Here is a 12,986-nt window from a genome sequence, read left to right as displayed (position 1 = left end):
TTTCCCCAGCCTCCCCAGCTTTTCCTCCCCCCACTCCTTTTTTTTTTTTTTTTGCATTTTGCCACATCATGCGACTAGCAGCGACCTACGTCACTTCCGTGGGCTCTTTGGTCGCACCCACGTACTTCCGGGTGCACGTGATGCTGGTCGGGAAGGGTCGGCTGGTCGCTGCCGGAATGCAGAGCGAGTTCTAGGGAAATGCAGTCTCTTGGGAATAGGGTGGCTGCTGAGCTGCCTTGAGGAATAGCGGTGTTATTATCTTTTCCTTTGGGCCCTGCCTGTTTAAACTGCGTCCCTTACGAAAAGGACGTGGCGTGGGCAGATGGGCCCAGCCTCCCGCCCTCTCCGTGACTCAGGGAAACGGCCTCCTTGCAGAGCGCTTTCTTGGCAGCCGGCTGCAGTACTCCTCCCCCGCCTACTTTAATACCGTGGGTGGTTTCTTACGTCTCTGGGAGGGGGAATGAAATGGGGTTTAAGATCCTCCCTGCCCTTATGCACACCCTTCTGACGCTTGGAGAAGCTGACGCTTGGATTCTAACTAGAACTAGCAATTTCTTTTGCATATTACCTAAATAACTGGCTCAAAGGACAGTGAAGGCCATCTATGAGGTGTCTCAGCTGGTCTTGAGATAGCTTCTTACTTCTGCGGACATTTTGGAGGACATGTATGTGATACGGGTCTAGCTTAGTACAGAGTTAGAGACTTTGAGTATCGTGTATGTGCTGCAGAATTGGACCAGGATTGTGGCAGGAGGGTTTTTTTTTTTAGCCACATCAAAAAAGGAGTCTTAAAGATTTCGATAATGAGTTTAAGGGGGAGGTTTGAAACCCTTAAGTTCTTCTAAGGTGTGGCTAATATACATTCTTGGAAAAAGGGATTAACTATTAGAGGTGTATTTCAGTGGGACCACCTTAACATTGCCAGTTAAGTAGCAGTATTTGGGAATGTAAATGCTTCAATCCTGGAGCATCTTGTTTTCCAATAGCATTAAGATAACTACAATATTATCGATTAGTAACCTTCCCAGTACTTTATTGCTAAGGTAGAAGCTGTAATACTACATTAATAGCACAAATGCATTAAAGGTTTAAGAATTTAGTTATGTTCCTTTCATCTTTATAAGAGATGTGGCTAGTTTTCCAGAAAGATCTTGAAAAACAAGTACAGAGTGATTCTTTTTAGTGCTCTTTTCAGTTAAACATAAAACCCTATTAGGTATACAGTATTTTTTTTTTTTTTGAGATTTTATTTATTTGACAGAGAGAGAGAGATCACAAGTAGGTAGAGAGGCAGGCAGAGAGAGAGAGGGGAGTAAGCAGGCTCCCTGCGGAGCAGAGAGCCCAACGCGGGGCTCGATCCCAGGACTCTGGGATCATGACCTGAGCCGAAGGCAGAGGCTTTAACCCACTGAGCCACCCAGGTGCCTCAGGTATACAGTATTTTTGTGTGTTAAGCAGTTTTGCTTAGAGAAGTTTGCTTAATCATTTAAATTGCTTTTAATGTTTTTCCCAAAATGTATCTCATACTTAGGATGAGAGAAGAATCTTTGGAAGGTAAGAGAGGAAACAGAAGGCTGTTATGCAAAGGATAAGAGTGAATATTTATGGTAGGCAAAATTGTGTGTTGTTTTATTAGGCCAGATGCTTGAAGATGTTCTGTATTCTGCAACATTTGGAATAACTTTTCTAATTCTAGTTAAATAGTACCTGCTTTCAATCCTTTTTGGAAGTGGACAAATTCTAAATTAAAAATCTAAAGGAGTTATTGTTTTATTATAGTAAAAGCAGTATCTTAATCAGGTTTCATGTCTAATTTCAGAATCTGGGATACAAGAGCTGTATCATGAATGGACCACCAATATTTTCTTTAATTTGCTAATAACTGTCTTCATTTTCTTACAGACCTATAATTTTAAGTACATTTAGAATTCCAAAGCAATTGATTTTTAGCTTGGATATTTGAATATGTGGAATATCTAACCAAAAGTGCACTGAGGTTCTGTTAATGACTGCTGTGTCATCACACATAGAATGTAATAAATGCATTGTTTTCAGACGTCATTTAGAAGAAAAATAGATTACAATTTACAAGTTCATTTTGAACACTATCCTTCCAAGTCAGTAAATCCAGAATTTTTCAAGAGGAAAAATGATCCAGAGGATAAACATTAAAACCCAAACCTGTGCATTTTAAAGATCAATAATTTGGGCTGAGGTAATAGAGCTTTTCACAGTAGTATGCTGTTCCTGCTAATGGTGTAAAGGCAAAAAAGGTTATCCTTGGTTTAGAGGTCCCGAAGGCTGAGTCACTGTTCGCAGTTACCTGAGCAGTAATCAAATGGCTTTGTTTTCAGGGGCTACCTTAGGTTAGAGAAGATAGATAACTGTATAAATGAGAAAACAAACGCTAGGTTTTGGGGTTTTTTTCCTATGACAAAGCCTTTCAATACATCTGCAATTTTTAAGATTTTATTTATTTATTTGGCACAGAGAGCGCACGCAAGGGAGCACAAGCATGGGGAGCAGCAGAGGGAGAGGAAGAAGCAGGCTCCCCGCTGAGAAGAGAAGCCAACTTGGGGCTCTATCCCAGGTCCCCCCAGGATCATGACCTTAGCTAAAGGCAGGTACTTAACTGACTGAGCCACACAGTTGCCCCTGTATCTATTGCTATTAATGTATTATCGTCCTGGCTTTTAGTTTCATAAAAGTATTTTATTAAGTAGCCATATTAATAAAAGTGGCCAGATTCTTCCAATTTGAAGCTATTTTTATCAGAATATTCAAAAGTAGTTCCTCACTCTGAGTCACAGCAAGCACCATTAGCAAAACTGCATTGCTCATATGCTATTTTGAGGAATGTCGGTTTCTCAAAACCTATACAAAAAACCTTTATTGTACCTGTAATTTTATATTTTATGCCAGGAAATACTATGTATATATAATGTAAAATATAATAATATAATGTTTAATGTGAAACATCCAGTGAGAATGACATCTCAGAAGAACATTCATTGGATTTCTCTATAGTTGTTTATCTTCAGGCAGCCCCCAAATTAAGGCCCCTGTCTTTTAACTTGACCTTTTAAAAACAGCAGGAGCTAGCTACATTGCAAAACCCACAGAATGAAGACATTTCTCAAACATTAAGAGATCAATTTTAAAGCAGAATTTTAAGCTTAACCCATCATACCCACCGCTTAAAAATTCAGATGTTAATGAAACCAAGAGGGATATACTTTAGCATTACCCAATAAGGTAAGTGGTTTTGCCATTTAAACAGCAGCTTTAGGAGCGCCTGGGTGGCTCAGTGGGTTAAGCCTCTGCCTTCGGCTCAGGTCATGATCCCAGGGTCCTGGGATCGAGCCCCTCATTGGGCTCTCTGCTCAGCAGGGAGCCTGCTTCCCCCCCTCTCTGCCTGCCTCTCTGCCTGCTTGTGATCTCTCTCTCTCTGTCAAATAAATAAAGAAAATCTTGAAAAAAAAAAAAAAAAAACAGCATCTTTGAAACATTTCAGCCCCCTAGGGCCACAGATATGAATCCCACAGGATTAGGTAAAGAGCAGCATATCAAATGCACTGACTCATGTATCAGGTCATCCTACAGTGCCCACTTTATTTTGGCCCTGTACAAGGCACTGATTGTGGGTAAAGCTCACCCAAAAAGAAACATTCACAAAGCCAGAATAAATTTTTTCATGGCCTTTTTAGTAGGAGATGGACCTGAATTTACAATTAATATCATTCACTTACTCAGGCTTGTCCTAAATCTAACTTATACAGACAAGTTTTAAAATGTATCATGGGGGCGCCTGGGTGGCTCAGTGGGTTAAGCCGCTGCCTTCGGCTCAGGTCATGATCCCAGGTCCTGGGTTCGAGCCCCACATCGGGCTTTCTGCTCAGCAGGGAGCCTGCTTCCTCCTCTCTCTCTGCCTGTTTCTCTGCCTACTTGTGATTTCTGTCAAATAAATAAATAAAATCTTTAAAAAAAAAATAAAATGTATCGTGGATGGCAAATAAGATCTGTAATGAATCTTTATTCTGTGTCAGGACTGAGCATGTTCCAAGTGAATCCCCAAGACTAGCCCTGTGGGAATACAATATGGAATCTAGTCATATTATATAGGCCCCTCCCATGTTGTCTAAAGGTTAAATCGGATTCCAGCGGAGGAATGAAGTGGCTCATAACATTACCTTAAGAAGTCATCTCAGAAAAGTTGGTTCCAATATAGTGATACAGAGAGCATTATGGACAGAAAAACCCATTAGAGTTATAATCCTCCTGATCAATAGGGAGTCAGATGCCATGTCGCTATATCCCTTTCATATCCAAAAATTAAAGTCACAAGAAGCTTGAGTTCTATACAATAAAGGGATGATGCGGATCAGGATGTTGGAATGATTGTTATGGGCTATTTTTTTTCTTCCTTTCTAAATATGTAGAACTGTCTCTATTCATCTCCTAGGGTTATTACCATCTCCAAAACAAGGCATGACCCACAAACATGTTTTCTCAGCAATTTAAAATTCTGTCACACTCCAGGGATAGTTCTACTAGTAATAATGCACATATGCAGCCTCCTTATAGTAAACTCTCAGAATAAAATGGTTAAAAACTGAGATCTGGTAAATAAAGTTTTGATTAGCTCTATAATAAAGTTTTAAGGAAGCATAATCTAATTTACTTGGTTGACAAATACCTTTCAGTACATACAATGAAAAATTAAATGCTCAATGTTAAAATCTTCCGATTGAAAAGATTCTTTTTTTTTTTTTTTTTTTTAAACAAAGAGTGGCATAGCCAGAGAGGGAACACAAGCAGGGGGAGTGGGTGAGGGAGTAGCATGCTTCCCGGTGAGCAAGGAGACTGATGTGGGGCTCGATCCCAGGACCCTGGGATCATGACCTGAGCTGAAGGCAGGTGCTTAACGACTGAGTCCCCCAGGCACCCCTACAAATCACTTTTAAAGAAATGACTTACCTTAACATGACACGACTGATGAAAGTGGATTATGTAAAATGATCCAAAAACCTGGTTATTTCCTTTTCCTGGTTGCTTTTATTCCAAATAACTGTGAGTTTATAATGCTGTACAGTATACAACTATTCATTCCATACATTCCAGTAAAGAAAAATATGTAGCACTCATATAAGCCTACCTCATTTATTGATTTAAATTTCTTTTTCTTTTCAGAGCCAGCCCTGTTAGCACCAAGAGGCATGAAAAGTTCTCTTTAGGGTGAAAATAAAAAGTAACCTGATACAGACAACCTCTTACCATCTCTACATTTTTGGGCTATCTAGCTAAACCATCAAATCAGATTTAGAGATGAGATTATACCCATTACTGAGGAGGGTTTAAAAATTCCATCTCTTGAAAGGTAACTAAGTAGAGTAGCAGACAGGTACACAATAGCAGTCTCTAAGTACTACATGTTGTAAAAGAATAACCCAAGTCCAAGCCAACTTTCACATTTTTCTGTAAGAATGAGTGGCACTCAAATTATTCATTTGACCTACTTGGTGTTAGCCCAAGTTACATACTGGAAACTGAAAAATATTTCAAAAAAGCCCCTCTCAAGGTGACACTAATATTCTTTCCATGCTTAACTCTGGTCCCTCTCCCAATCACACAAATTGTCTCCTTTTTAATCTAGTCCAAGTCCTACTCTGCCTTAAAAACTCAGCTTAAAATCTATTTATCCTACTTCTTAAGCTAGTATAACATTTATTTTTTTTTTAAAGATTTTATTTATTATTTATTTGACAGAGAGAGAGATCACAAATAGACAGGCAGGCAGAGAGAGAGAGAGAGAGAGAGAGGGAAGCAGGCTCCCTGCTGAGCAGAGAGCCCGACGCGGGACTCGATCCCATGACCCTGAGATCATGACCTGAGCTGAAGGCAGCGGCTTAACCCACTGAGCCACCCAGGCGCCCTAGTATAACATTTATTGACTGTACTGCCTATTTAATTCAAAGCCTGGGCCAACTTATGTTGTCAGTAATCATACCTGGAGCTAGCACAACAATTATTTATAAATATCTATCATACACAAAAGGCACCAAACTGGGTGCTATGTTGTATTTGGGATTAACCCATCTCATTTCCTATGTATTAGCTGAGCACCAAGTACTATTAGTTAAAGAAACATGTAGATTTCATCTGGACAATATACTTTAAAAAAAAAAAAAAAAGGCACCTGGGTGGCTCAGTCAGTTAAGCATCTGACTCTTGGTTTTGGCTCAAGTGGTGATCTCAAGGGTCATGAGATCAACCCTTACATTAGGCTCCTCACTCAGTGGGGAGTCTGCTTGAAGATTCTCTCTCTTTGTCCCTCCTGCCACTCACACTCTCTCTAAAATAAATAAATAAATCTTAAAAGAATTGAAAATCTTTAATAGTTTCACAAGAGAATTTTGTATTATTCATATTTTAAGGTTAAAGGAACAGCTAACAAGTAAGTAATATAGATTGCTTTGAAAATTCTGGGAAGAATAGAGATTATAATTTAAATTTATTGATGCCTAACATTATGCTCAATCCTATCTACTATAAAGAAACATAAAAGCCAGAAAAATCTCAGATATTTTTATGAAATAAAGATCTTTTCTTACAAATGAAATAATCTGAATTAGAATGGGTATATGAAAAGTCACTTTCCTGGATTAAAGTGCAAGTGGTAAAGAAGTGAAGTCAAAAGAATGTTTCCTGGGGCGCCTGGGTGGCTCAGTGGGTTAAGCCGCTGCCTTCGGCTCAGGTCATGATCTCAGGGTCCTGGGATCGAGTCCCACATTGGGCTCTCTGCTCAGCAAGAAGCCTGCTTCCCTCTCTCTCTCTCTCTGCCTGCCTCTCCGTCTACTTGTGATCTCTCTCTGTCAAATAAATAATAAATAAAATCTTTAAAAAAAAAAAAAAAAGAATGTTTCCTGATAGGAAAATTACATGAAATTTAAATTTCATTGTCCATAACTAAAGTTTTATTGAAACACAGCTCTACCCTTTTTTTTTATGTACTACCTATGGCTGCTTTTTATACTATAACAGCAGAGTAGTTTCAAGACTGACTGTATGGCCTGAAAGCCTAAAATATTTACTATCTGGCCATGTCAAATTCAAATCAGTTATTTCTTGTAGACAGTTTGAACATAAGGAAAAATAGCTGAATATCTAAAATATGTAAATTAACATAATAATGAGGCACCTTTTTGGTCTATAATTAGAAAAAATTTTTTGAGGGACTACAGGCTATACTAAGGTACTTTATGACATTGCTGTTGGGAATGCAAACTGGTTCCTTCATCTGTTCTGCAAAGCAGTTTGAGGAGGCATCAGGAGTCTCAAAAATCACTTTCACTGGTGTATATAGAATTTGACCATAAGAACATATCACAATTATTCAACCATTTCCTCATTGATACATACATACTGTTCTCAATTTATTTGCTATTAGAAATGGAGTATAACATTTTAATGAATGCCATATTTAACTTTTTATGTGCTTAACATCAATCATTAAATTATGCTAAATCTATGTGAGTCAAACCTTATGAGGAACAGAGTATTTTATATAATCCCAAAGAGTTCCTAGGATATTAATCTAAAGGTGGGCTTGCTGGGTCCTAGATTATGCACATCTTCAACTTTACTAGCTATTGCCAAAATGTTCTCTAATATAAGAGCAATTCATTCTATGCCAACACTTTTCAGGCATATTGGCTATTGCCAATCTGATGAAAAAGAATGGCACCTCAGTTTTAAACTGGATTTCCTGGGGCACCTGGGTGGCTCTGTGGGTTAAAGCCTCTGCCTTCGGCTCAGGTCATGATCTCAGGGTCCTGGGATCGAGCCCCGAGTCAGGTTCTCTGCTCAGCGGAGAGCCTGATTCCCGCTCTCTCTCCGCCTCCCTCTCTGCCTACTTGTGATCTCTCACTCTGTCAAATAGATAAATAAAATCTTTAAAAATAAATAAATAAACTGGATTTCCCTAGTTACTAGTAAGATACAGTACCCTCGTATTACCATTCACGTTTCCTCTTTTGTGAGAAAACATGTGAGAAAACATGTCCCTTGGCCATTTTTCTATGATAACATTTGTCTTCATTTGTTTTTGTTTTGTTTCATTTAGTAATTTGAAGGTGAATCCTTATTCTTTAAAGAACAAATTTGTCCATTACCACTACCATTCCTCCAAGGCTCCTTCCACCTTCTTAATTAGATCTAACATTCCTCTCATCCTATGGACAGCCTCTCTCAGTGGAAATCAACTATTTTTTTTTTCAAAGATCTTATTTATTTATTTGAGAGAAAGACAGTGAGAGGAAGCATGAGCAAGGAGAAGGTCAGAGGGAGAAGCAGACGCCCCATGGAGCTGGGAGCCAGATGCGGAACTCGATCCCGGGACTCCGGGATCATGACCTAAGCCGAAGGCAGTCGTCCAACCAACTGAGCCACCCAGGCGTCCCAAAATCAACTATTTTTATAGGAACTATTGTCACAATTACCATAAAGCTTTAACAATGTCATTCTCCTTTAATACATTCCTATAGTACAAAATAAGTCCAAATTCCATAGTTTGGCTTTCAAAGCCTTGTATAATATGTTCTCAACCAACATTTTTAACTTATTACTATCCTACATGTACTCTATGCACCAAATAAACTGGATTGTTTGCCACTCTTCTCAAATTGGGCTTTCTAATGCTCTGTCTTGATCTATGCTACTCCTAGCATGCATCTGTTCCCTGGAAATTCTTCTTTAAAGAAAACTCTTTCTTATAATGCCAACAAATAAATATAGGAAAGAATTAGGGAAAGAAAAATCACCATTTTGCGACCATAAGAATAAACTGATTTGGCAAAGGGTGCCTGGGTGGCTCAAATGGTTAAGCCTCCGCCTTCAGCTCAGGTCATGATCTCCAGGTCCTAGGATTGAGCCCCACTGAGCTCCCTGTTCAGTGGGGAGTCTGCTTCTGCCTCTCCCCCTGGTCATGCTCTCTCTGTATCTCTGTCTCAAATGAATAAGCAAAATCTTAAAAAAAAAAAACTGATTTGGCAAGAATCATCATTTGATGATAAATCCAGAGGGTAGTAACTTATGAGGAATAGGCTATTTAACATAATCTCAACATCTCTCTCCCCAAAATTACCTTTTTTTTTTTTAAAGATTTTATTTATTTATTTGATGGAGAGAGAGATTCCAAGTAGGCAGAGCAAGGCAGAGAGAGAGGGATAAAGAGGCTCCCTGCTAAGCAGAGAACCCAATCCGAGGCTCGATCCCAGGACTCTGGGATCATGACCTGAACCAAAGGCAGAGGCTCTAACCCACTCAGCCACCCAGGTGCCCCCAAAATTACTTCTTAATAATAAGAGTAACTACACTGAAGAAATCAAAATACCCTAACCAAGTAATCAAAATTAATGTCCCAATGGGGGACAAATGTTATGTATCTCCAGATTTGATGCCTTAGGAAAGACACTGGTATTACTTACACAGTTTTCCAGTCATGGAACTCCCATCATGTGTTCCAACCGTGAAGAAACATTAGAGAAATCCAAACTGAAGACATTCTATAAAATAACTTAGCTTGGGGGCACCTGGGTGGCTCAGTCGAGCATCTGACTCTTGATTTTGGCTCAGGTCATGATCTCAGGATCGTGAGATCAAGCTCTGTGCTGCTTAAGATTCTGTCTCCCTCCCCCTCTCTAATAATAATAATAATAATAATAAATATAATAAATATTATTATTATTGTTATTTAGCCTGTCAAAAATGTTAAATGTGAAAGACCAAGAAACACTAAGGACATTTTCCAGACCAAAAGAGATTAAATACAGAACATGATTCTTGACTGGATCCTGAACTGGGGGAAAACGCTATAAAGGAAAGGACATTACTGGGACAACTGATGCAATGTGATTATGGACTATAGATATAGAATGTGTGGTTAATATTTACTGAAATGAAAGAGCATTTATTCTAAGAATCCACATACACCCCTTCCACATCTAAGGAAATATACTGATACACACACTTGAGAAGAGAACCTAATAAAATGAATGTGCTGAAACAGTGTCGAGAACACTGAAGATTACAACGGACAAAGCAACAATGCTGGGAATGTTAGAGGAACCATCATCACTCACCTTACTTTAAGAACAAACATACAGATTTGGGTCCTTAAGTGATTTTCAATAAAGGCTCAAGTTTCTAATACTGAATGGGAAACTGTTTAGACACCAAAGGAAATAACTGTAAAAGGGTTAGTTAACTATGAAAATTTTAGATTCTGAATTTTTACAAAAAATATCTAAAAACACACATTATACTACCTTTTGAATTTTAATGACACTAATAGCTTTATTTAACAAACGTTGAGTGACTACTATGTGCAAAGCACTGTGCTAGGTGCCATGAAAGATACAAAGATGAGAAAGACATAGTCCCTGCCCACAAGGAGCGTATAATCTAGTGGGGGGAGACAGACAAATACACAAATAACTAGAATACAAGGCAGTAAACAACAGAGTGGGCAAGTGCTGAGTGTGGCCTGAGTGTGATACTAACTAGCCTCAAGGTTCCAATCTGAAACACTGGTGACGTAGTGTTGGCTGCTTTGAAAAACTCCTATCTCAATATCAGTGTAACAGATGTTTAAAGGGTCCTACCCAAGCAGCTGGAGGCAAGAGAGCAGGCCAGGTGGAGGGGCTATTTGAAACACTGTCACACCTACATACGTGGTGCTGATACAAGTATGTAGGGACAGCTAAAAAAAAAAAAAAAAAAAAAAAAAAAAAAAACCCACATATATCATCTGTCCTTTGGTTAATGGCTATAGCTACTGTTTTAAACAATATGTTTTTATATAAAAAGGAATTTGTATAATCCCAGAAAAATCAATTTAAGGATTAATATTAATTCAACAAAGAAACTTGCCATAGGCAATTTTCTTATTTACTAATTGATTAAATCTTTTTTCTAAATATCTATAAAGCTCTGTAGCAATTAAACAGTTAGACATCTAAGTATTGCTGAGTAAAAACCTCTTGTATTCAGCCTTCTGAAGGAATTGGTCATATACCTGATAACCTGAAATAATACTATTCTAATAGCAACAAGAAGGCCTTAAAGAGATTTAAGGAAAATAATTTTTAATGCTTCAAATGCAAATGGAATACACGCTGATTAAATACAATTCAATGTTCTTTGAAAATATCTCAATGACAGCACTTGATACCAGTTAAGGCCAGCAAAATTGAAGTGAGGAAAATATCACATGTATTGTCTTTCATTGGTTTCATATATTATTGCCTATGACAATGGCAACTCAATCTTTTCTTTGAAAATTCCATTTATTGGTACTGATGAACTTTGATTTGCTTTTAGCTTATGTGCTAATAACAGCTACTGACCACTTCCTCTTGGTACTGCTGTCTGATATAAATGGCAAAGTAGAAGCACATTTCCTGGCTGCTTTTCCTACTTCCTGAATTGCAGGGTTCACTGCTTAGCCTGTTTCCTTCCGTGTGTCACTGTGATCCTGGGACCTCTGCTGCTTTCGCTCAAGGAAACGAGCACGTGCATCTGATATGGATTTATCATCATTTCTTCTCTGCATTTTCTTTAGGACTTCTTTTGAGATTCCATCTGAAAATGTTACAAATTAGTCCAGTGAAACTTTAATTGTGAAACTCAATACAAGAAATGTTAAGAGAGGAGAAGCCCTGATTTTTCAATGTTACACGGGGGAAAAAAGGGAAATTAAAGTTTGTCCTTTCAAAAGAAACAAGTAGTCTATAGTTAAAAAATAAGAAAGAAAGAGAGGGAAGGGGAAGAAAAGGAAGAGAGAAAGAAATGCAAATATGAAGGCCTGAATGTTAGAATAACTGACCCTAATTCAAACATGTAGTACAGTTATACACTGCGAAAAAACACTACAATTCTGAAGACTCTTCCAGATCTTGGGCAAAATTTCTTACCACTCTATTTCTCATGATGTTAAAAAAGGATAATACAATTTGCTCCCAATCAGCTTCAGAAGAGGAAGAGAGAATCCCAAGCAGGCTCCAGGCTCATTGTGGAGTCAATGCGGGCCTTCATCTTACAACCTTGGGGCTTGATCTTACAACCCTGAGATCATCACCTGAGCCGAAATCAAGAGTTCCATGCTTTAACCAACTGAGCCTCACTGCCTTAGACTCAAGTTTTTGCATTGGTAATGAGAATTAACATGGGTTCTTAGAACTAGACCTAATTCCAGCTGAGGGCATGAATAAATGTTACTAAATGCAGAGGACATGACCCTCATTTTTTCTGGCCAGTTGTATATTGTTAGGTCTTCATGACAATATATATTGTGAGGGGAATGGTAATGCTGATGAAAATGTGTCGGGAGATATCTATATTTACATTTTCCTATCTTTTATATATCTTAATTTTTTGGTATGTGGCTACATAGTTTATATATTTTCTTTTTTTCATTTAAAAAATTAATGTATAATTTATCAACAGTAAAATATACCTTTTTTAGTGTACAGTTCTACAAATTTTCACAAGTACATTATAGTCAGTTTGTGACCAAAATCGAGAGAGAGAATCCTCAACCCCCCAAATTCCCTCCTGTCCCTTTGTAGTCAACCTCTGTTCTCACTCCCAGTTCCTGACAACCACTGATTTCAACAGATCTATTTTTTAAAAGGCATTGGTCTTTCTACCCCAAGTTGACCTTTATTATAAAATCGTAGGGGCACCTGGGAAGCTCAGTGGGTTAAGTGCCTGACTCTTGATTTTGGCTCAGGTCATGATCTCAGGGTTGAGAGATCAAGCCCTAGATTAGCATGGAGTCGGTTTGAGATTCTCTTTCTCCTTATGCCCGCCCCTCTCTTCCCACCGTGTGCCCCACCCAAATAAAATAAATAAATAAATAAATAAGATTTTATTAAAAAATCAGCCCCAGAAAACTTTACTGAAAAGCTTTTTGTATTTGTGAGCTG

The 12,986-nt window shown here is 38.3% G+C and overlaps 1 protein-coding gene across 3 annotated transcripts in view; it reads right to left on the bottom strand.

The window, feature by feature from the left end:
- Positions 1-10,326: 10,326 nt before the first annotated feature.
- DHX40 (DEAH-box helicase 40) overlaps positions 10,327-12,986 on the bottom strand; it is a 48,636-nt gene continuing 45,976 nt past the window's right edge. For all 3 annotated transcript variants that reach the window (XM_047708028.1, XM_047708027.1, XM_047708029.1), the window contains one exon: positions 10,327-11,640. In XM_047708028.1, coding sequence (XP_047563984.1) covers positions 11,501-11,640 — 140 coding nt within the window. In that variant the 3' untranslated portion in view covers positions 10,327-11,500. The remainder of the gene's footprint in view (positions 11,641-12,986) is intronic.

The sequence above is a fragment of the Lutra lutra genome, chromosome 16 (genome assembly GCF_902655055.1).
Source record: "Lutra lutra chromosome 16, mLutLut1.2, whole genome shotgun sequence".
In the NCBI taxonomy this organism is placed as follows: Eukaryota; Metazoa; Chordata; class Mammalia; order Carnivora; family Mustelidae; genus Lutra; species Lutra lutra.
Note: the sequence above shows the minus strand (reverse complement) of the source record. Positions and strands in the feature narration are given on the sequence as shown.